Source organism: Harpia harpyja, chromosome 9, assembly GCF_026419915.1.
Source record: "Harpia harpyja isolate bHarHar1 chromosome 9, bHarHar1 primary haplotype, whole genome shotgun sequence".
Classification (NCBI taxonomy): domain Eukaryota; kingdom Metazoa; phylum Chordata; class Aves; order Accipitriformes; family Accipitridae; genus Harpia; species Harpia harpyja.
Window position 1 is genome coordinate 41,573,137 of NC_068948.1, and position 24,371 is coordinate 41,597,507.

General features: G+C 40.0%; 2 protein-coding genes across 8 annotated transcripts in view; both read left to right on the forward strand.

Moving 5' to 3' along the window:
- Positions 1-104: 104 nt before the first annotated feature.
- Positions 105-2,855, forward strand: DDT (D-dopachrome tautomerase). The gene is made up of 3 exons (XM_052796546.1): positions 105-336; positions 413-588; positions 1,438-2,855. The coding sequence occupies exons 1-3, from the start codon at positions 229-231 to the stop codon at positions 1,508-1,510; spliced, it is 357 nt and encodes a 118-aa protein (XP_052652506.1). The 5' UTR covers positions 105-228; the 3' UTR covers positions 1,511-2,855.
- A 3,327-nt stretch (positions 2,856-6,182) lies between these two features.
- CABIN1 (calcineurin binding protein 1) overlaps positions 6,183-24,371 on the forward strand; it is a 120,436-nt gene continuing 102,247 nt past the window's right edge. For 4 of the 7 annotated variants that reach the window (XM_052798162.1, XM_052798167.1, XM_052798166.1 and 1 more), the window contains exons 1-18: positions 6,183-6,314; positions 7,387-7,527; positions 9,175-9,239; positions 9,677-9,769; positions 10,087-10,200; positions 10,375-10,509; positions 10,753-10,933; positions 11,878-12,007; positions 13,717-13,866; positions 14,643-14,935; positions 15,978-16,146; positions 16,600-16,736; positions 17,154-17,371; positions 19,221-19,299; positions 19,544-19,731; positions 20,988-21,137; positions 21,896-22,090; positions 23,205-23,441. In XM_052798162.1, the coding sequence (XP_052654122.1) occupies positions 9,237-9,239; positions 9,677-9,769; positions 10,087-10,200; positions 10,375-10,509; positions 10,753-10,933; positions 11,878-12,007; positions 13,717-13,866; positions 14,643-14,935; positions 15,978-16,146; positions 16,600-16,736; positions 17,154-17,371; positions 19,221-19,299; positions 19,544-19,731; positions 20,988-21,137; positions 21,896-22,090; positions 23,205-23,441 (2,472 nt within the window). In that variant the 5' untranslated portion in view covers positions 6,183-6,314; positions 7,387-7,527; positions 9,175-9,236. The remainder of the gene's footprint in view (positions 6,315-7,386; positions 7,528-9,174; positions 9,240-9,676; positions 9,770-10,086; positions 10,201-10,374; positions 10,510-10,752; positions 10,934-11,877; positions 12,008-13,716; positions 13,867-14,642; positions 14,936-15,977; positions 16,147-16,599; positions 16,737-17,153; positions 17,372-19,220; positions 19,300-19,543; positions 19,732-20,987; positions 21,138-21,895; positions 22,091-23,204; positions 23,442-24,371) is intronic. The other 3 variants (XM_052798165.1, XM_052798169.1, XM_052798164.1) reach the window with 2 other exon arrangements.

Sequence of the window (24,371 nt, forward strand, 5' to 3'; positions counted from 1 at the left end):
CCCCGCCTGGGGCCGGTGCGAGGCGAGAGGCGGGTGGCAGGGCGAGGTGCTCGGCGCGTTCCTGCCGGCGGTCCCGGGAGCTGTGGGGATGGCGCAAGGCCCCCGCTGCCGGTTCCCGTTCCCGCCCCCGCCGGGGCTCCGCTGCCCGGGCCGCTCCGGGGGCGAGGCGGGGGCCGGGCCGGGCGGGCAGAGGCGGTTCGCGGCTGCGCTGCGCCGGGCCGAGGCGCCATGCCGTTCCTGGAGCTGGAGACCAGCCTGCCGGCCGGCCGGCTGCCGCCGGGGCTGGCCCAGGAGCTGTGCGCCGCCGCCGCCGACATCTTGGGCAAACCGGCGGAGGTGAGCGGGGGGCCGGGGGCGGCGGGGCCCGGGCGGCCGGGGGCGGCGGTGACTGACGCTGGCCCGTTGCCGGCAGCGGGTGAACGTGACGGTGCGGAGCGGGCTGCCCATGGTGCTGGCGGGCTCGGCCGAACCCTGCGCCCAGCTACTCGTCTCCTCCATCGGCGTGGTGGGCTCGGCGGAGCAGAACCAGCGGCACAGCGCCCGCTTCTTCGACGTCCTGACGGCGAAGCTGGGCCTCGGCCCCGAGCGGTGAGTGCGGGCCCGGCCCCGGGGCGGCGGGGGGGGGGGGTGTCTCTGCCTCGGCACCTCCTGCGCCCTGAGGGGCAAGGACAGCGTGCCTGCCCCCGGGGGCAGGGAGGGGGAGATCGCCTCTTCGTCAGGTTTCTGTGGTGGGTAGGAAACACAGCGAAGAAAAGTACAGGAAGATGGTCAAAGGGATGATGATGATGATGATGTACGTTCCCACGTCCTCCGTGAGGTGGAACGTAGAGCCAAGGCTAGATTGCAAACATTAAGTGCTCTTGGATGCCGAAGCCCAAGGCAGGCTGTTTAGGTCCAGGTAAAACCATGGACTGCTTTGCGCTTGTTGAACAGTCTGGGAAATACCGTTCTCTGAAGGTGAGTAGTTCCAGTTGGTGTAACTGGCGCAGAACCCCGTGGGAGTTGGTGGAGCTTCGCTGTGGGGTCACCGTGCCAAATGTTGGAAACAGGGCTGTTCCTGAAGGTAAGGCATGTCCCTCTCTGCCCCTCTTCCCTGTCTCCCCAAAGAGAGTAATAGCATTTCCCTGCCTTTTGCATGCTGTCAGGGTAAATGGCTGACAAGATTACAAGCTGCTTGGGTCCTTCAGAAATGTATCTCGTACAAACAGTGTTGAAATTCAGTCTGCTTTTCAGTTTGTGTGGATGGAGTCTGGCACCTGTTTGTACCCTGCCTGTACACAGCTTATTTTTGCTTCTGTTAAATTAACACTGTGAAGTGTGAGCCAGCGAGAGCTTAGTGCAGATTTTCTACCTTGTTGCAAACTGGGCATAATATTTATCGTAGTCGTAAAATAATGTTTCCTGTCCACTGCATTTTTGCTTTTATACCCAAAAAAGGATTGTCATCCGCTTTTACCCACTGGAGCCCTGGCAGATCGGCAAGAACAGAACAGTCATGACGTTCCTGTGATCCCTTGAGCGGCCAGTTGGAACAAAGCAATGATGAAGACGACCCAGAGATGACCAGCTCCATCTATGTACTTGTTTCCTCTTATGATCAAATCTGTGTAGCTCTGCACCTTCACCTGTACGATTCACTTTTGTCTTTTCATCCCGTGCACACAAAGCTGAAGAGTGGGGCAATCAGCTATACTGATTTTACTAAAATAGTTCAAGGTCTTTGTCTCAAGCTTGTCTCATAGTCCGAAGGCTCTCCCGGTGCCTATGGCTAAGCCATTGCAGTCTGGTAAATGGCCATATGTGGGTCTAGAAAAAGCTCTCATAGAAGTGAAAAGTTTAATTCCAGAACATATTTGGCTTTATTGAGGACCAGAGAGGTTCTTAGGTTCATCCAGATTGCCTCGTACTTTGCAAGGCGGAAAGATCCTCTCTGTGGCAGCAGAAGGGTCCCAGGCTGGCTAAGTCAAATTCTTCTCTTTTCAGGCTCCCTAAGAGGCCTTTCTGGAAAGGGATGTGATTATTGGAAGGGAAGTTTATGCATTTATATAATTTTTTATTTAAGGCTTATGTCAGATCTTGTGCTCTGTGCTCTACCATTGCCACCCCTGACGGCTGCTCCTACAAACTTTTATTTGTCCGCAAGATTTTCACAGCTGAATGTTTGTGTGCTGATGGCAGCTTGTAGAGGAGGGAGTTGCTTGTGAAGAATTGCGCTGTGCCACAGGAAAATATTTTGAAGATTCTGCTACTGCTAGCTTTAATTCCTGTTATCCGCCCAATTGTTCAAAATACTTTTCCTCACCCTGCTGTTACAGGGAGTTTTGGGACGACAGAGCATCTCACTGCGTTCTGTGGCTGGTGTTTTCAGCTCACTGTCCCTGCAGAGAAGTGTTTTGGGTTTTTAGGACCCATATACTCCCTCGCTTTATAACTGGAATACACACGGCATTTTATTAAAACAGAAGCACGGTACTTTTTATGTGTAATGTCATCTTTGCCTTCCACTGGTAATGAAAACATTTATCAGTTTCCTTTGCACTTTGTGACTTGGTCAGGTTGCAGACAGGGAGCCCAGAGGAACTGAGAGCATGCCTTTGGGACATGGGATTGCAAGGCTGAAGGGTGCTTCTGTGCTCCTTTGTCATTCTGATTGGAGTTTTATTTGATTATGACTTGAGGTCTCAAGATAGTTGAAAATATTCCTTCTAATTACCATTTGAAGTTGGTTGTTCCCTGTGCAGCATAAACATCTTCTATGTTTGCAAAATCTGTCAGGAATATAATACCAAACACAAATTCATGTATCAGGCTAGGGAGCACTACACCTTATCTGGTTAATAAAATGTATCGAAGCCTCTTTTGTTATGTGTCAGTTTATTGGTTTACAACTTTGGGGTTTTGTAGGTCTTAGTGCTTGGAGACAGGTATCATGGCTGCCCAGGTCTCTGCATTTCCTCAGGAGGTCTCTTCAACCAGAAGTTTTTGAAACTCAGGTAATGAACAGGTGAGTGAACTGAATCTGAGACACCCATGTAACTCAGGAGTACTCTGTTGCAGGGAAGAGGGTGGACAGCCCTGGCTTTGCAAAGGGGTTGACCAACTTGAGGCGAATACTCTGAAATGCAGAAAATAATATCGCTTTAATTCTGATCTGTAGACAGCTCATTTCCTGGAGGTCCTTCTACCCCATGAAGGAACAAGCACAAACTCTTGCCAAAGCCTGTGTTTCCTTTAGGGAAACCCTGCTCTGCCCTGTGCCCCAGCTCTCCTTTTCCGGGCCAAGTTTGCCACTGCTAGGTACTACTGCAGGCTCTGTGCCTTCCCCTCGCCCTCGGCTGGTGTGGTGGTGCAGCCCCACTGGGGCCACTCTGACATCTCAGGATAAGCCATGCATGCTTTGGGAAAACCTCCCATTCTGCTGTTACCATGATTACAAGTGCAGAAGCCTGGGGCTGGGGTGGCCAGGCACCCCCTGGCCACACCTGGGCCGTTTGCTGCCTGAATTTTGTATCGGAATGACTCCGCACAAATTGTGGCCAGAATGTAAAAAAATGACTGAAGCCAATCATCTCACGACCCTATAAAGAGCGATCCAAGGTGAGACCTTTTGAGGTCTCTGAGACCGCAGTGGGCTGTGTGACCCAATATCTCCCCCTGAGCTGGGATGCCTCTCTGGGTAGATTTCGTGGGGACTTAAAGGCTTGATTTGTGAGGTTTGCTGACCGTCTGTTGTTGAATGCTGGCACATAAAAGTAAGTAATTAATGAAACTCATGAAAAGGAAATTTTAATCATAGGTTAACCTCTGTGTGTGTGTAGGTAAAATTTGGTTCAGAATTGTTTTATCTGTGTGTGTGCATTTGTGGTTTTGGTTCAGAACTATTTGCCTGTCTCTGTGTGGTTTGGTTCAAAACCATTTTGTGTGTCTGTGTGGTTCAGCACTGTTTTATCTGTCTCTGTGTGTGTGATTTGATTTAACCTCTGTCTGTGTGCAACACTTCTGTAAGTTTCGGGTGATCCTTGCCATTTTCTAATCTTTAACTAAGTCGCAAATTTAATTGTAACAAATTCCATCCAGTCACTCTGTTAAATTGGCTGATGATTAAGTACTGTTAAAATTATACAACCTAATCTTGTGATCTATCTCAAAAATGTTAATAAATCCTAAATTGCTGCTAAACCAAAGCTGTGTAACAAAATCTCATTTGTGACACCTGGGAGTGACTTTCCCAGCATTGCAGCACTGAGCAGGAAGAGATAAGGAAGGAAAGGGAAAGCTTGGAAAAGAGTATGCCACGCAAAGATGTCTGAATAAAATGGGTCCTCAGTGTGACTTTCCCACCCATTTCCATGTTGTGTCTGCCTTCTGGCGTTATCTGACAAAACATCCTAGCATAATGCACAATCATGGCGGAAGTGCTGGGTCAAGGACCATCTTGAAAATGATATGGTTCATGGACTTTGAGCTTTCTTTTATAAGAGCAGTTAAAATATTAATCAAAGGATTGATAATTTGGTTATGAATTGTTTGCACCTTGGTCTGAGCCAATTGATAACTTTTTTGGTGCTGGGGCTTGTCAGCACAGAATGAGATTCAGAGAGCCCTATGAGCTTGCGGCTGGCTGTTTTCCTTCATAAACTGCTGGTGCTGAATATGCTTTTTATGTTAATGTGGATCTGAAGAGATGGCCTATTTTTCCTTCACTGAGCTAATGTTAGAGTAGGTTCGTACAATATTTTAGGGCTCAAGAACCATACCCTGCAAAGGGGTTATGCAGCCCCATGAAACCCACCCTAGAGCACGCACACAGAAACCAACGGAAGCAGGAAACATTTTGTCACATCCCTGTTGCTTGTGTTTCCTAGCTGGAGAAAATCAGGTACGCCACCCTTATCTAAGGCTCAGCAATAATGTTATAAAATCCCTTTCCCTTGAATGCTATTGTTCCTCTTCCATGGTAAGGAGCCTGCCTCACATCTGGATTTAGTATCTGTCAGCTACGGTAGATCTTTTTACCATTGCACTGACTCTGTAACTTCCCAGGTTTAACCTCCTAAGATTGACTAATATTTCTGCTCCCAGAAATGGCCTCTGTTGGTTTGTTTGAGAACTCTGTGTAGGCATGTTTGCAAATTCAAAGGTAAGGACCTGATTTTGAACGCTGTGTAACCATTTCCTAGCTTCAAACCTTTGAAGCGAGGACGGTATTTCCGTGTATTTGCACAAGAGGACCAGCGAGGCCCTGAGCACGCTGAAGGGCACTACTGACAGAAGAGTATTACAGAGTCACAGTAGCTTTGGAAGTTATTCTCCAAGCACAACAGTGTGGTGCTGCTGTTCACGGCAACCCTGTTCTTAGTTTGTCAGGACGGAAAGATAGGCTTTATTTTTTCCCATGAATGGGACCCCGGAGTTCACACGTTCAGGATGAAAGTTTGTCATGACGGAAAGATGGGCGTTATTTTTTCCCATAAACGGGACCCCAGAGTTCACACATTCAGGATGAAGAGGACTCTTCCTTGTAGTGCTAAATGCTGATTGAGTGAAACGCCTGAGCACAAGCTTAACTTCACCAGTGTGATGTAACCCGTCGTAACAAGAGGTGGCTTTAAACCTGTGGTTACGTCCCACAGATGGAGCAAGGCCCAAGCGTGCTCTTGTCAGCCTGTCCGCTCAGAGGCTGTCCTGCCGCCGCACCCACACCAGGCGGCCTCCGTCGGGCAGCAGATGGCACGCCTTTTCTTCAAGACTCTCTGCAATATCATCACCTTGCATTTAAATAAAACTATTTCCACCGGGAGCCGTCGCGGTTGCCTGCCTTGGGTCGCTGCCTCACGTTGTCCCGCTGCCAGCACACAGAAACACCCCCCCCCCCCCGCCGCACACCTCCCAGGGGCATAAAATCATGTTCCTATCTCCGTGGCTAGCACCACGGCAAGTTTTAGCGAAAACCAGTAACTCCGGGATGATTTCCACACCCAGCGGAAAGGGCATCGGGAATTTATTGAAGCTTTTCCCCACGCACCCCACGCAGGTACAGCCCTCGACGCCTGACAGACCCGGCTCTAACCGCGGCGCCGCCCGCCCGCCTCTCCGCGCCTGCCCGTCCCCAGCGTCCCGATTGGCTGTCTGCGGAACGGCGGCTCGGCCAATGAGCAACGTCTTTATTGGCGCGCGGGGCTCCGGGGGGTTTGGAGGAGGTTGTCGTCTTCGGGGAGCTGCCGCTCGCCTGAGGGAGCCGCTCCGGGAGCCCCGCGGCGGTCGCTCCCCGCCGGCCGGGAGCAGCGCCGGCATCCCGGGGGCGGCCCTGCGAGGTGAGTGTCCCGTCCGCCTCAGCCCGGTGGCAGGCGCCGGAGGGGCTGCCGGGGCTTTGGCCCTGCCCCCGGGCAGGGCGCCGGTGAGGGCTGCGAGAGCCCGGCCTGAGGCGGCGGGTCGTCGCCTGCTCCCCTTCACGGAGCCACGGTCAGAGGGGAGCGTGGGCTCCCTCCCTCCCCCACCTGCTCCCGGCCCTTTGTGCCAGCCTCCGGGAAGAGCAGCCTGGCAAGCAGCGTGAGAGGCGTCCCCGCTCCTCTTTGCGGAAAGTGACCGTATTTCGGTAAAAACAGCTTTTGCTAAAATGCGGTCGGTGGCGATCTTGGCAATGTTAAAACCAAAAAACCAAAACAACCCAAAAATCAAGTGGTTTTTTGTTTGTTTTTTTTTTTTTAAACGAACGTGTATTTGCAGTGTACGGATCCCAAGTGTAGCAACAACAACAAAAGCCAGGAAAGCCCAAGTCACTCCCTTTGTTTCTTATTCTGAAGTTGAGAATCACACAAGCAGTGGGAGCCGGAGCTGACGTTTGAGATTTTTACTTAAGTTTTAAACTACTGAGGTATAAGAGAAAAGATTTTGAAGGCAAAAGGCTTTAAAGAGGTATTGTTGCCTTTTGAGGATGTGCTTCGCTGTCGTAGCCACAGATTTATAGCTGAGACACTCTTGTAACCAAAACAATTCAAACCGATTTGTAATACTTTTTATTAAAGACTAATTCTTTTTTCCTGTCTAATTGATGCAACTATGTTGCTCTGAAACTGCTTGTAGTGACATACTTAATTCCTAGATGTTATGACACTGTTGTAACTCAGTCCACAGTTAGGTTTATAGCCATGTACAGCGCCTGGTTAAAAAAAAAAAGACCACCCCCCCCACCTGCCTGACACACCAGTATAAAAGCTGTGCAGAGGCAATACCCTTATCCTGTTTTTTCAAAAGCGTTACATTGTTCTGTTCAGTTATGCGCTCTCAACTTGTGAACACCAGAGAGGAGAGGTGCTAAATATTTGTTACAAACTTTCTGTAAAAATAAAATGTAGAGTTAAAATTGTTTCCCCACCTTTTCTGTAGTTGCAGTTTCACTGACAGTCTTAACCACGGAAGTAAACTCTTGACTGTAGTCTCTCTCCTGTTGACTTCCTCTGCTGTCTTGAGCAAGATTATGTGGATTCAGCAAAAGACTTGAGCATATCTCTGAATATAGGCATATTTGTAAGTGAACTTAAAAACACTTGATTTACATATGTAATTGATTTGGGATCATACAGTTTTATTTATTTAGATGTCATAAGCATCTGTGCTTTCTGTTAAAACCTGCGGCGTTCAATATTTCTGAAAGAGATAACCATTACTCTCTGTGCATATATTTTATCCATATGCAAAGTAGACAAGGAATCCTTGTCTTGAAAGAGAGTTGAGGTTTTATTAATGTTTATTTAGTGACTTAAAGAGAAAAATGCTTTATTGCTGTGCAGTTGTCAGTCTGATTTAGCTGCAAGCAAGGAAAGCAAGTGGTGCATGGGCAAGCAAAATATCATTGCTGAATGAATGAAATTCCTGTCAAAGCATTATTTTCTCTACATGCAGAACTAATCACGATGATGTATAAGTCAATTCAGCTTATAGTTCAAAACTCCCACTGCTTCCTGCTGTGGTTAATTCTGGACTTATTCTTCTATTAATGTGGTCTCCAATATTAAAGACACTTTTTAGCCTGTCTTGCATGTGTCATCTTTTTGTTTGAATTGATGGGGAGGTTTTATCACATAGCAGTGAAGCTTTTCTAAAACAGCAGCACAGAACTCTTTCATATTTTTTGCCTTTACTAATATAATGTTTCAGGCAGTTAATAGAATATAAATTCTGGGTTTAGCTATGAGGAGAAATGACTTGCAGATTATAAATGCATATTTTTGCCTTCAAACTTTTTATCAGTGGTAAAAAGACTGGAAATATTAGTATCCTTCCTTCAGAATGAAGAAATACTAGTTAGTAAAAGTTGAGGTTCTTTTGTTTGCATAAATTTAATAGATCTAAGTGCATATGCAGTAGCTATAACTTGCTTTTGCATTAGAATTAGTCTGTAGAAGTTGGTCAGCATAGTTGGAAAAGATAACTCTGTTATAAACACTAGTTCTGTTCTAGCAGGGATAGCAGTGATGAAAACATTTTTAATCAGAGGAATTTCCAGGCGCAGACAATATTTTGAGCAATGGGTTGACTAGCCACTCTGGCCTGCTGCAAGGTCAATCTGACACAGATAACCTTAAGTTTTTTTCTTTTTCTGTTCTGTAAATATCCATTAAGTGCTGTGGTTTCTAGACATGAGAGAGCACTCTGGTTTGTGCTATAGTTAAAAGGTGTGGAAAACTTCCCTTTTGTTTTTTTTTTTTAAAGGAACTGAAGATAAACTCATAAGCTATAATGATTCATGCTCATAAAATGTCAGAGTATTCAAGAAGCTTTTTTGGTTTTAGCTTTTGTCATTAAAGGGATTCATGTTGTAATGTTGTTAATATAATGTATGTTCATAAAATATTATACAGCAACTGAATAACCTTATAGCTATAATTACATTGCCAATACTTACACTCCCCCTCTCACTGCCAGGACTAGAGTCTTGAAAGCCATCCTGAAGTAATGGATGTGCTTAACTTCATATTTTATTCTCTGTTTCTAGTTAAAATTCAGTTCAATGTTATTGTTCCTATGTGGTAGGGCAATTTATCTCTTGGCATGGGGTGGTGGTGACATAGGACAGTTAATTGGTTATTGATTAAATTATTCCCAGCCTGTCTTTTACTTCTGAATGCTTTCTTTATGGACAGAATAAATATTCTAATCCTGTTTGCTTTCCAGACCTGTTTGTGTTAGGCCCTTCCTCCTAGTCCTGGAGAAAGACAGTGTGAATAGCTGTGAACATGGTAAGGGCTTATTGAGATGGTTTTAGAGATGTTTTGGTAGAAATAAAATAGAAAAATTTCTCTTTCCCTATGACTAAGAATAAATTAGCATAATGAGAACTTTATTTGTGGAGTGATTGTAGTTATTGATAAATTTAAGAATTTGAAAAAATTGACTGTAATGCACACGTCTGTTCTAGGGAAGCTGTTGCTTGCAAGACACTTGAAATTTTGTTTTTTCATCTGATTTGGGGGGGGGAATTGTTTTGATATTTTATTGTTTGCAATTAGTGATGACTAAATTCATTACAGTTCTTGTAACTTTATGTAGAGATCTCTCAGTATTGTCCATTTACCAAATAAAGTTAAAAAAAAAAAAGAGAAAAATCCAGTTTGCAAAGGAAACTGTGACACATGTAGATGTAACATTTATTGTCCCACCTTGACTGTCATTCTAGATTCGAATCGCAGCACTGAATGCGAGCTCCACGATTGAGGATGACTACGAAGGTACCTTCAAAAGTCATAAGACACAGACAAAGGAAGCTCAAGTAAGTAAACCCGCAGTTTTCTTGATGGGAGTTTTGTCCTCTCGTTGCAGGGATCGTTTAACCATAATTCTTTGTTTTTAAGAAAGTTGTGTTACTATCTTATCTCTTGAACCCTCCTTTAGCAAGCTGAAACTTCACTCAAATGAGTTATATTAGGTCGGTAAGGCTAATGCTCTGCTATACAGTCTGGATGTGGACTGCTATATAGCAGAAAGTATTGAAAGTGTGAAACCACTGATACTCATAATAAATATATTGTAATAAGTATATTTAATAAAGTTGCCCTACAAAATAGGTTCTAATGTTTTAAACCACAGGAAGCAGAAGCTTTTGCTTTGTACCACAAAGCTTTGGACCTTCAGAAACATGACCGATTTGAAGAGTCTGCTAAAGCATATCATGAGCTGCTTGAGATTCGTCTTCTGCGAGAGGTCAGTGACCTTTAGCGAATGAAACTCTAGAAACTATTTTTATTTTATTTTGTATTACTTCATTTCGTATTGGCTAATTAGAAATGTCAGTGTTATCAATTGGCAAGCTGTTTGCTGTTCTTCTTACTTGTCTAATTCCTAATGCCCCTGTTGCATTTATTTCATCATTTCTAGGCAGTTCTTTCTGGTGATGAGAAAGAAGGGCTGAAACATCCAGGCTTGATGTTAAAATATTCCACCTATAAAAACTTAGCACAACTGGCAGCCCAACGGGATGACTTGGAGACAGCCATGGAGTTTTACTTGGAGGTACAGTACAGCTGAAATAAAACACTAGGACCTCAGTGTTTGCAAAAACTTGCCAAATACATATGTACACCTTTCATATAATTTGAATGTGTACTTTCTGACATTATATGTGATATAACTGGTCCACCATTCAGTCCCCAAATCAGTGGTGACCCTGCTGAAGACTAAAGCAGCGCCAGTCCCTATAGACAAGTGGCTGTGCGTGTCTGAAATGTGAATAACGTTGTTTGTTATGCTTTCTAGGCTGTAATGCTAGACTCTACTGATGTCAACCTATGGTATAAAATTGGTCGTGTGGCGATAAAACTAATCCGCCTACCTTTGGCTCGTCATGCTTTTGAAGAAGGTCTCAGGTGTAATCCTGATCACTGGCCTTGTTTAGATAACCTTATCACAATCTTATACACACTCAGTGACTACACAAGTAAGTACAGTACACCAAAAAAAAAATCTCAAGATATGTGTAATTTTATGTATCAGTAAAAAATTGTAACAATGCAGTCATATAGGAGAAAGTGTATCTTGTGTAAGCAATACATCAGGGTATGATAGAGACTTTTACTTCATGGTAGAGATTTTTTTATTTCATGATAAAGTAGAATGGTTTGTATCAATTCTGGTTACCCTAAAAATAGATGCCTGTGGTCTCTTAGATCAGAGCCTCTGCGAGAAGTTTCCCTGTAGACTGTTCTCTTGCCTTTCAATGTATGTTAATTTTGTTTTTCTAGTCATTACCAGCCACATAGTTCCAGGATTTGGGTATAAAACTACAGTCTAGTTCATAGTAGTATGATTAGTTGTAGTTACAGCATTTGATACAACTGACCCTAAGAATTTACATTTGAGTAGTATCCAGTGGATGAACTGATTCAAAGGAAGTTTAGGAGAGAGTTGCAAGGTGGCAGAAATATTGAATCTGATCCCTTAGGTTTGTCCTACTGGAATGATCCTAATTCTCTTCACATAATTACCCACGCGAGCAAAAACCTGGCGGAATACATTGCTTGTTACACTAATGGAATCTGCAGTTAAGACATTTGGTAACATGAAAATGGTATATGATTGTGATTCTGCTTTATGATTCTAATTTCTTTTGTGCAGGAATGGAGTCTTGAAAGTAAATAAAAGATGTACTGCAAATATTGTTTAAACAAAATTAGTGATATTCTTTTTCTGGATATAATACTTGGGAAGACATAATAGGTTATTTTAACTGTATGCATGTAATTATTTGACATGTTACAAAGCTATTGCTCTGATTTATGTAAATGTCATATTTAGTTGGAATTTGTTGTATATGAAGCCCAGAAGTGGGAGCTTTTGAATGAACTAATTCAATTGACCATTCAATTTCTATTTCTCTGTCAGCATGTTTGTACTTTATCTGCAAAGCTCTGGAAAAAGACTGTCTATATAGCAAAGGGTTGGTTCTGAAGGAGAAGATCTTTGAGGAGCAGCCTTGCCTCCGGAAGGATTCCTTGAGGATGTTTCTCAAATGGTGAATGTCATCTTATAGTATATACTGCATTTGGAGTGTAAATTTGGGGTTTTGGGTCATTCAGAAAAGCTGGTGAGATACAATGCTTTAAGCTATAACAATATCTTGCTGACCTGCCTTCTAAATAATAAATCAGTGTGAAGTATTGGTGCTGCTGACAGAATGTTCTTCAGTAATTACTTTTGGAGGGAAGTAGAAAGAGGCAAAAAATCCATTGGCTGCTGCTCACTTATTTTCATACCAAGATCTCTTGTAGTCATCTTCCTTTGTTTTATTTTAGTTATTTGCAGCTGATATCTGCAGCATTCATTTTAGTTTTCCTAATTAAAAACCCAAAACAAACAAACAAAAAATCCAAACCCAAAACCCACACGTTACTGCTTTTCCAAGCAGTTACACATTTGGGACTTGATACGTATCAATTTTCTCATATCAGTACGTTTCAGTAAGTCTTACTGATTTTTATTGACAAATGAATACAGTCAGAAGACACTGTATGTTTCATTAGTACCCAAGATGCAGAAATTCTTAGTTTATTAAGCTTTCAGACCACTGTAACTCTGAAAATATTTTGCAATACTATGCTTGAGATTTTAGTCCTTTATTATTACATTTTTTTATTGCAGGATCTAAAACTTTTAGTAAAAGCTTGGTGTCAGGTAGCTCTGCAAAGTAGACTCTCTTTCTGTGTGGCTTTTGTAGTATGAGTGGGTAGGAGGAAAGGGAGAAAGGAAGGTAGAGGCCTGTAAAATTCACAGGATCTGTCTTAAGTTAACAGGCCATTCAGCATCAGAGCTGCTTCTTATACTGTAATATGTTGCTGTGATGGTTAGCAGAATTCAAGAAAGTTAAGTTTTTAGTTTAATTATAGTTCTGTCTCACTGAATAGTAATTGCTGCATGTGCAGATAACATCAGTACCCTATATAAATTGTATGTAGTAAATGGAATGTGCATCTTGGCATGCATCCTTAAGTTATGCAATAAATCAGTCAAAAACATGTTTAACATTTTTGACTACTGTACTCTTAACATCTAAAATGTGAAAGTACAGAGTATTTAGAAGATATTAGAAGAGAAAGGATAACTTAAATTTTAAGGCTCTAGGATTCTAAGTATAGCAGTAGACCTCTAACAGAAAGTCCTGTTTAGTTATTAAGCTGCCTTAGGTCTGGCTCTTAAAATGAGTTACATGCTGAATTAAGCCAGGGCTCTTAGCCACTTGTTTTTTGTTTCTGGATTGTGATATCTCTGAAAAAGTGGATTATTTTTCACTTTAAAAAATTCCTTCCAAGATTCAGACTATACACATCTGTGATGACATGAATTCCTCAAAATAGCACTTTGGAATGAAAGGGATTTCTCAGCAATACCATTTTTTTTCTGAACCAAAAACTTCTGTCCCAGAAAGAAAACAAAACCTCCTGCTTTCCTTCCATTTCTCAGTGTTTGGAAAACGGAATAGGACAATCTCCCTTTATCTTTTAATTTTTAAGGCAGAACAACGATTTCGGATGGTAAACGCTTCTATATGCATGCTATAAAGTTTGTAAAATAATGTTATTTGAGTGCTTGTTTTAACACTGCTTATTTTTGTTACCTTATAGGAAGATACCAAATGAATCTCCCCAGGCTTTAAAAAAACCAAAACAACAAAAAACCAACTAACAAACAAAAACTAACTTGTCTTCATTTCTTATTATTTCGTAGTGACATGTCTATCCATAATGTAAATGTGAGTGCAGCTGAAACAGGAAGAATCATAGATGAAGCACTGGAGCTACGTAAGAAAAGACAAGCTTTGCTAGTGCGTGACAGAGAACCAGACCTCAGACTGGTCCAGCCAATTCCCTTTTTCACGTATGTCTTTATATTTTCTCTTTTTAAAAGGTTTCTCTGAAGCCACTTATGCTGACAACTGTGTTGCACTTCAGATTTCTTCAGAAGACTTTTTTTTTTTTCTTGTAGAAATAAGCAAACAAACAAACCAACCCCCCAGTGTTTTCATACTTTGTGAGTTTATAGGTTGGTTTGGTGTGCTTACGATTTTAGCATAAACCCCATATCTATTAGTTTTCAACCTTTGAATTAAAACGAGTGATGGAAAAAAAAAATCTTAACTAAGAATGATTTGGCAGCCATTCTAACTGTATTACTGGATTTTTCATATATGACTAGTTTGCATGTGAACTTCAAAGTTCAAAGTAAGTTTAGCTTTTTAAAAATTGTTTTTACTATTGGGATAATAGCAACTCAGAAACAAATTACAGTTCTTTATTTGCAGAAAGAAATAAGGATACTAATACGTTGTTATGTATGTCTTTATTAAGGCATAAAGGATTGGGGTTTGGTTTGGTGTTTTTATTGCACATATTCTTCTGGAATATTAATGGACTCTGCAGGTAGATCCTGTTGTAGAGAAGTTGCTTCTGCTTGTGGATAAAGGTGAGGTCTGTTGTTGATTGAATGCAGAACCTGAAAATGGTTCCTTTGACACTACTTTTTTTTAGGATTCAGTATAGAGTAATTTCCTCAGCAACTACTGCATAGACCTTTTTTTATTTTGTAAATATAATTTAGAAAATAATGTGACGAGAATTAATGGAGTTGTGATGCCATTGTGTTTCCACGTGCAGGTGGAAGTGTTTAGGAGAAGCTTTACTTGCCATGTATCACCACCTCACCACATGTGATCCTCCTCGACCCAGTCTGGGAAAGAGAATTGATCTCTCGGAATACCGAGACCCAGTTCAACATTTGATTCTTTCTCCTACCTCTACTCCTGTTAGTGTTATTCAGCCAACTCCTGTCAGCACTAATCCGGTGGTGACAATGCCAGATCCTGTATTACCTTACACTCCAACGACACCCAACTTTCCAAGTCACAGTCAGAATTCATTGGAACCAGGAGCTACTGTAGGTGAGCAAGGTACTTCAGTCTAAGATTCAAGATATCTTTCCTACTTATCTGGGTATTAAAAACACTGCAGAATTCATTGGGAAGTGCTGTCTTTAAACTGCATGTTGGTGGATTCAGAACCTTTTTGGCATATGTATAACATCTCGTAGAAAAAGTGAAGTTGAGCTCTATAAAATTAAGTTCTGTTAACCCTTCACATTAGAAAAGGAAGGCCACCTAAACTGCCTGAAAATCATTGATTCCTGACTAAGACATAGGACCAGTGTTCAGGACAATGGACTTACTTTCCTATCTAATGGAATTGAGAGAGTTTGATTTGTTGTTCTTGTTACTCCAGTGTAGGAGTATCTAACCTCTTCTGGTTTTGTGCTATTGACTCATGCTTCAGTTTTTCAGTCTTTAAGATTAGAAGAATCATGACTCCATTCCAGCAGGGATGCATATCAAGCTTTTAATGTTGTGAAGAGTCTTGAGCTCCTTAGAATGGGTGAGCTGTTATAGAAAAAGATGACTGGATTATTCTCTGCTCATGTGTTACTTTAAGAACCTGAGAGAAGTAAGCTGTCAGCTCTATTTATCTGAAATCTGTAGCAAGAGGTTTGAATATTTTATACTGTAGCTGTATAAGTATTTACATATCTAAAACTATCAAGGAGTTTCCAGTATTTTGTTCATATTCATGGGAATTTACAGGTGTTTGTGAAGCTAAAGGTAGACTGCTCTGATTCCCATTTCAGAAACTTCTTGAAGGCTAAAGTAATGAATTCTAATGAATAATGAAATGCAGAATTATCAGTAAGTCTGCTTCTTGCCTCAGACCAGCATTTTTCTGCAAAATGAGATAGCCAGTTTATATTAAAGTGATTTTTTTTTTATTATTTTTAAATTTTTTTGCACTGTCTTAGAAGGAAACCAATGAATCTCAAGTGTTGCTGTAGAATAAAGTGTCAGCCACAAATAAATTTTTTTATTTTAAATAAAAAAATAATCCATTTCTTGTTTGGCAATTTAACCTGTCAGTATTTTTTTTTTTTTTTAATTCTGTTTCTAGGTGACATATCTGCAGGTGATAAATCTAAGAAAGGTGTGAAGCGAAGGAGAATTACAGAAGATAGTGGTGAAACAGCAAAAAGGAGATCTGCTAGAGTCCGGAACACCAAGTGTAAAAAAGAGGAGAAGGTTGACTTTCAAGAGCTGTTGGTGAAATTCCTTCCTTCCAGGTACTGTACAGCAGTAACTTTCATTATGAGAGTTTCCAGAGCTAAGCAGAGGAAGCTGTTTGGGGTTTTGTTTGATTGATATGCCCCAACCTTAAAACCACTAGACCCATGTTATTCTTTGAAGCACATGTGATGTGTTGTCTTCTCATAAATTTAATAAAATTGTTTTTAGTGAAAATTACTAAAAACTAATTGAAAAATAAGAAAGCTTTTATTAACATGAAACTGAATTAGAGGACAATGCAGATGTCAAAATGGATAAGGTAAACAAAGAAGGTAATCTTGGCTTGGACAAAATACAGGGACTGGATGTAAATCTCTGAATTTGCTTCAGTTAATGTACTTTCACTGTTAAAATATGCACAACATGCCATGTTTAGGTTTCACTTACTAGTGAAAGAAAGAATGAGGATTTTGTTGATATTGTGGGTTTTGCCCCCCCCTTTCACACAGATTAAGGAAATTAGATCCAGAGGAGGAGGAGGATCCTTTCAATAACTACGAGGTGCAGTCAGAGATCAAAGAGGAGAATTTCCAGCATGTTGGACCACATAGAATGTCATTTGATTCTACAACATTTATGGAATCTGGTAAGGATTTCATTATAACCCTCACTCTTTCTCTGTTGTTTCTTCCATATTGCATGCTTTATTTTCTGTGTTTTCCTATCATATCTAGAAGATACAGAAGTATATGCTATTTTAAAAAGTATAATTTTATGGCATAGAAATATCTTGGTAACAGGTTTGTGTTTTGGTTTTTTTGTTTTTTTTTTTTTTTTTTTAAAAGTCTTGGGGACTGCTTAATTACTGTGTGCAAGAGCTCAACTGTGTGGAGCTTCCCATTTAAACAGACTGGAATACATTAACTTAATTCTGCATGTACGGAGCACAGGAGAACTGCGGCAAGATTAGTGCATAAAACACTGTTGAGACTTAACTGTTTCAAGTTATGGTCTGCCTTGACCTTAAACACGTATGGCTTTGTGTCTATCTGCTTTTTTCTAGAAAAGCAGGACGTTCATGAATTCCTGCTGGATAACCTGAACAATGGTGGGATCTTGGAGCTGATGATGAGATATCTAAAAGTCATCAGCCAAAAGTTCCTAGTGAAGTGGCCTCCTGGCTTGTGTGAGGTGGTCCTTAGTATCTATAATAGCTGGAGAAAGCATAGTAGTAGTCTTCCCAATCCATTACTGAGGGACTCAAGTAATCAGCATATCAAGGTAATGAAACACTTTTCCTTATACTTCTGTTTGCTGCTGTGTTGCTCTCTGTGCACCAAGAGTACCTAATTGAAATCCAACAATAAGACCCAGATTTCGCTTAGCTCTCTCTGGGGAGCTGCTTGTCCTAGCTGTTGCATCTTTCAGAAACTGGTATACTGCAGCTTGCCTAACTGTTTGTTCCTGAGCTCCCGAACATATCTGGGTGATGCTACATGCAAGTATACCCTATACATAATATCTGTGTATATATATATGTACGCATGCATATAGATGTAATATAAATACTATAGACATAAATATATTTTACTCCTTTACTCTCTTGTTGCACTTTCTTTTTCTTCCCTCCCTTGGCTTCTGATATGACACAAAGTTTTGTTTTGTCATCAGGTGAGTAGAGAGGCTGCTTTGTTCACACTGGCTGATTGAGTGTCAGCATTTCTGCTCTAAATAGAGTAAATACAGTTTAATTTTAAAATAACCTGCAATTTACAGTAAAAAAACTCCAAACAAACCAAAACCAATTCCACCCCCCCAGCATCAGCGTTTTATTACCTTTATAAATCTGTAGATTTCACAAATACAAATAGAAAAAATGGTAAGTTTGTTAAATTAGTGTTAAACTGGCTTAGTGACACAAGATGATACTTCTTGAATTAAAAAACAGTACTGATACTTCTTGTCCACTGAGCCTGCCTATGTTATCTTTTCAATGTTAGCAATGTGTATTCATTTGGAAAGTTATTTGCCTTTGGTATGACTGCAGTTTGAAATTTTTTTTTTCAGCTCAACTGTGTTTCTACATTTTGCAAATGAAAAATGAATTCTGAAAACTATGTTCCATTGACTTAGTTTACAAAACAAAGTATTGCTATGTAGTAGCTGTTAAATTTTTTATACATCCTGTGGCTTTTGTATTTCTGTATATTTTTCATACCTACATACCCTTTTTTAAACAAATGTAAATATATTTATAAATGTATTCCCTTGGTTCTCATTATGACTGCGTAACTGCTTGCTTGTATGTAAAATTTAAAAAGTCAAGACTTTGTAGCTATACTATTAAACAGCACTGTCCTCATGCTTGTCTGTTCTTTTTCATCCTTGAATTTATTTTAAACTTGATTTGCAAGCTATCCTGAGTGTAATAAATACAAGTTTTTAAGATTGTAAAAGGCTATTCTGGTAATGTGTATGGACTTTTGAACCTTTTCACAAGCACCTGTTTTTTACAGCTGGACCTGTAGCCCTTATTCGTATCAATTTAATCAGAAAGTAGTATATTCTTCACTGCACAAAACTACCTGGCAGAGATACATGGTGATGTGATTTTTAATATATTCCTGAACTTTATCCAGCAAGCATTAATAAGCTGGTAAGACTAGAGTACATACTTGGTCTCACGGAGTTAAATACTGAAAAAATTATAGGATATAGACTTTTTATTTCTCAAGTATCAGTACTTCTACTATATTCTGGAAACATGCTTTTAGCATGATTTAGCAATTTAATATAGTTTTCTTTCAGCTGGATACAAAATTAAGGATGTCACTTTTTTCTAACATCAGGCAATGCTGTTCTGACTACCTTCTTTTATGAGCTGAGATTTTTTTTTTTTATGCTTCTTCTAAGTATTGTTTTATTTTTTACGTGTTGATTTGTAAATGCTATTATACACCTTAAGACAGAGGAAGAATTAGTTACAGCTTGGGAATAGAAATCCCAAGAGGACAAATTGAAGGTTTTCTTTGAAGTAAATTGCAAATTTAGTGGTAGTTTTTTTTATTCTTCTTTTAATGTGTTTCTTCCTGTATACTCTTTTTTTGCTATCTCCATACTTTTTCTGAAGGATATGATGTTGATGAGCCTTTCTTGCATGGAACTGCAATTAGATCAGTGGCTACTGACAAAAGGGAAGAGTTCTACAGGTGAGAACTGGGTGTTACTTTCTTCAGACTCTAAAAACACTCAAGGTATATGAAGAAATGTTTCCAGGAATTCATTGGATTTTGAAGCTATTTTTTCTTAAGGAATATCTTTCAGATCTGTATTTTATTGGCCTATCAGTTGTTTGCCTTAAAGTAGATCAGTACTTTTGAAATACTATTATGTGGGGCTCTTTTCATGGGGTGCTAGCAACTTTATGATAAAATGTAATTCATTGATTTGCAGTTTCTCCACGAAATTGCCCTGCTGCCTCTGTGAATGGAAGGTTTGGTCCTGACTTCCCAGGAACTCATTTCTTGGGAGACCTGTTGCAGCTGTCATTTGCATCCTCACAGCGAGATTTATTTGATGAAGGCTGGATGGAGTTTGTCACTCGGGTGTATTGGCTGAAAGCTCGCTTTCTAGCACTGCAGGTTTGTTTTGATTTAATAAATAAAAATTTTCCCAAATTAAAATCAATGTTGTTCAGAGATGCTACAGCTGATTTGGGAATCCCAGCTCATTTAAGCATGCAGATAAAATCAACTCAAAACACAGTGATTTCATTTTACTTTTTAATATAATTAACTATCCCTAAGGGTATAGGTGGAAATGAAGTAGGAGGTCTCACATGCTAAGCTAATATTCAGATATATTTAATATGTAAGTCTTGGTTTATATTAGCTCATGTTCAGTTTAAAAAAGCATATTTGAACAGAAGTTGTTCGGAGTAGTGTTGTGTAACTGCAGAACATGGAATTTTTGGGACCCACACTAGTGGATACTACCAAAGTCCCAGACAGTCCAAAATGCAGCTTTCAACTGAAGCAGACTGTATGTTTAATTACTCTCCCCTCTGCTTTTTCAAGGTAGCATGATTCTTCTTTTGGAGATGTTTAATTTAATATGGAGATTTTGAAGCAGAGGGTTTTAAACCTATCTCTAAGGGAATAATCTGAAAGAAATGTTATTTGATCCCAGACCTTTTTTTCTCTCCAAGTGTTGCTTCCTCAGGACGTCAGGGTTTGTTTATGCATCAATCATGTTTAAGTCAATTGTTGACTAATCATGTGAGTCAGTTTTGTAATTGTGAACTAACCAGTTCCTTCCATTTTTATTTTTTTCTTCTAAGGATTCCTTTCTGATAAACTTACTTGAGGAAAAATGGGAGTTCCTATATGGCTACTGCCTTTTTTTCTTTAGATACACAGAGTAACATTTTGCCTGTGCAGCTTGCATTCCTCTCCTGACCACTCAGCTTCAGTATCTACTCCAGTTGGACAGAGCGAGTAGAATGCATTCACTTTGCAGAATATAAGAATGTTTCTTGACTCAGTGTTTTTATTTGCACAAATGGAAGAGTTATTTCTACTGTTTTCCGTGTTTTTAAAGGAAAGGCATTTTAGCAATCCAAATTAATCTTTCAGATTTATGCAAGCTGAATTCTATTTCTCTGATTTGTTTTACCTGTTATTAAAGTCATTGGTAAGATATACTGGGGTTTTTTGGGTTGTTTTTTTTTTTAAATTGAGATTATGAACTGGAATTGGTTTTTATTTGGGAGGATGTGCAGTAATCACAGTAGCAGTGCTTGCACTGAATTTCAACATTTTCTACATGCTTTAGAAAGCCTTGTTGCAGACAGAACTGTAGGGTTTTTTGTTTGTTTTCCTCTGTACTGTTTCTGTAGGGAGACATGGAACAGGCACTTGAAAACTATGATATCTGCACTGAAATGCTACAGAGCTCCACTACAATGCAAGTTAAAGCTGGCAATGAATGCAGCATCGTAATACGGTTACCTAATCTACATGTTGATTCTGTTGTTTCTTTAGAAGAGGTAAGAATTAATTTGTAGGTGTATTTATTCTTCCCACTCCATCCCTCCCAGTTTTCATGGTCATCTATGAATTAGCTCTTTTGTGATGGAAGTTTACCATACCTGTCCCTAGAATTTTTCTAAGACCGAAAGGACAGGTTCATAGTTTAATGACGATGTCAAGGCCATCATCTCCTTTTCAAAAAGACACCTTTTGGATCTGTTGGTCCTGTACAACTTAAGATTGCTTTTATGCAAAATAAAAATATTAGAGCAGCTGCATGTAGAATGGTAGATTATTAGATTAGTGTTTCATTTTCTGTTCTTAAACAAATTTCAGCTTTGCTTAAACGAGCTCTTTACTTCAGCAGTCTGTTTTCCACATAACAATTTCCATACACTTTTAAACAAAGGGATGTCCATCTTCTATTCTTTCTGTTGCTGTTTTGGGGGATGAACTCCAACACAGGAGATGTCATCTTCACTTTGAAGTCCATCTGATGGATGTATTCTTGCAGTACAGAAATGTGTGATTTTGGGATTTGAGGCAAAAAAGTTTAAAATCATTATAGTACTGAAGTCATATACTATATAATAATTAAAAATCTGTGGAATGGGTGAAGTGTTACGTAGTAGGTGTTTTCTTCCTGGTTTATATTCCTGGATGTAGCTGTAGAGTTCACATAGCTTTACAGCTAAACTGCTAGGAGAAATGTCAGTAGTCAAATGTATATGAAGACAAAATGAAAGTTGGATTGTACCACCTGTGATGTTTGCAGATTGAAAAGAACCTAAAATCTCTGGAGAGATGCCAGTCTTTGGAAGAGATCCAGCGACTGTATGAGGCAGGGGATTATAATGCAGTGGTGCATCTGCTTCGTCCAACATTATGCTTTAATGGTTATGGCAGGGCAAAACATCTGGAATTTGTAACATCCATACCAGAGAGACCAGCACAGCTGCTTCTCCTACAGGTTTGGTTTGTTTCTTAAAAAAATCTTTTTTACTAATGGATTAGGACTTCTGAAAACAGGATGAAAGGAATTCTAGAGTGAGTGTTAATGGTTAATGAGTCTTATTTACAAAGCAAAACATGGAACCTAATCTGTAAATGGTCTGAACAGCATAGTTTTATCGACATCATTAGCAATATGCCAGCTTTTGCTAACTGAGGACGTGGCTAAAGATACAAGATGTCTGAGGCCTACATGAAGTGGCCAGAAAAATTGTGAATTCAAATAAACTTGAATCATTTGCAGAGTTATCTTACGGGTGGATTCATGCTATCTGCATCTGCTGTGAATACTTCCTGCTTTTGCTGATGTTGACTATATGGCAATTTACAACCATTCTGCAACTTAAAAGTTACCTAGCATGTGAATGATTTTTATGATGTAGTGTATCTGTCCTGCGTGAATGAAAAACCATTGGTAGGTACATCCAGTATAATTGCTATAGATTTAGTCCATTTGACACTATGAAAATGAGTGTACAAATGAGCTCAGCTATAAGAACAATTTGAGCCTTTTAGGTTCTCTGGGGGAAAAAAAAGGTTGCACAAAAAAAGACTAATGCTCTTTTAACTGGATTGAACCAAATCCTACAGCCTCAGTGCCATCTCATGACCGAAACTTGGCAAAGTAGAAAGAAGCAGGAGGATGTTGCTATAATGCTAGCCTTATAGTTGCTATTTTGTTATTTATGAAGTAATAAAATGGTAGCACAAGATCATAAAGATCCAAACCCTGTTTCTGTAGGGCCTCTATTCAACTGCATATCATTAGAATTCTAGACCTACAGCCATCCCTTTCCTGAAAAATTTTTTTTCTTCCATCTATTACTAAAGCAGAAAGATTCAGTGATGATTTTTTTGAAATTTAGATCCTACTTGTATATTTGTCATCCATGGTCCATGGACCTCCTATTGTCCTTTTTTAATGTCATATTTAAAGGTGTTCTGTTATCGTTTCATTGAAGTAACCACATTAACTGTATATATTGTGTTGCTTTGCTCTGCTGTGCGTTCATGGTTTAAAATAAACCCTTCATCCTTATAATAGATTTTTTTTTCATATTTACATTCCCTAGGACTCCCTGCTCAAACTGAAAGATTACAAGCAATGCTTTGAACGCTCAGAAGTTGCCTTGAATGAAGCAATTCAGCAGATGATTAATATGACAGCAGCCTCTGCTAAAGAAGAGTGGGTTGCTACAGTAACACAACTGCTCACAGGAATAGATACTTCATTATCATCAGTCAACAGCATCCTGAAAGACTCTTCTGTAACACCAAGCCTCATTCGATTAACAAACAACCTGATTCAGGTAACCTGTTCAATTGTGCTAGGAAAGAGGTATTGTGTGCTACAGACCTTCAGACATGATACAGCTGCTGTCTGAATTGCCACCCACTCGCAGTGACGTTTTGGGTTACATTTTTGTTGGGGGAAAGTCGGGGGAAGATTTTCATTTCAATATGTTAGAGATGCATTCAGCACACCTGTGCTAGAATCAGTAGCAGCAGGTACCTTCAAACACCAAGCTGCCTAAAATAATCAAAGAATGGTAGTAAGATAACCCAAGGAACAACACTATTTCCTTACGCTATTTGAAATGGTGATAATGGGAAGATTGATTGAGCTGGCTGGGTTCAGTTTGTAAGTTATGGCACTGATCTTGGCTGTATGTGCTTTGGGCTAGAAAACAAGATCTCATAAGCCTTATGAACATGGTAGAGTTGCTTGCAAGTGCTGGCCAAGCTAAGATTTTTTCCAGTAAAAACAGAGAGGGTGATGAGAAGAGGGCAAGGAAAAAAGTGATGTGTGGACTGTTTCTAGCATTATGAATACAGCTAATTTTAGCCTTTTAAAGAAGGTACCTTCAAAACTTAAAACTACTGAATGAATATTTTTCAGTCCAGGAAGCAAATGGCAGACTCTCAGTTCTGTTAAGAAGCTAGTCTAGTCAATGTCAAAATTCAATGTGCTTGCAACTCTTAAATCTCCACTTACTTGAGTAAAAGCCAAGGACCTTCACTACTCCCAAAATCATACTCTCATTGTGTAAAGTTGTGTGTGTCACTATGTTACAAATGTAGTGGAATTCTGGAGAACAGAGTATTCATTGTAATATCCTAAATGGTTTCTGTAGTAATAATAAATATGATTCTTTAGCTACATAAATACCAATAGAAAAACTGTTGTATGTGTGAAAGAATGTAAGAAAAGTGTAGGACTTCAGAAATTTCTGGCAGCG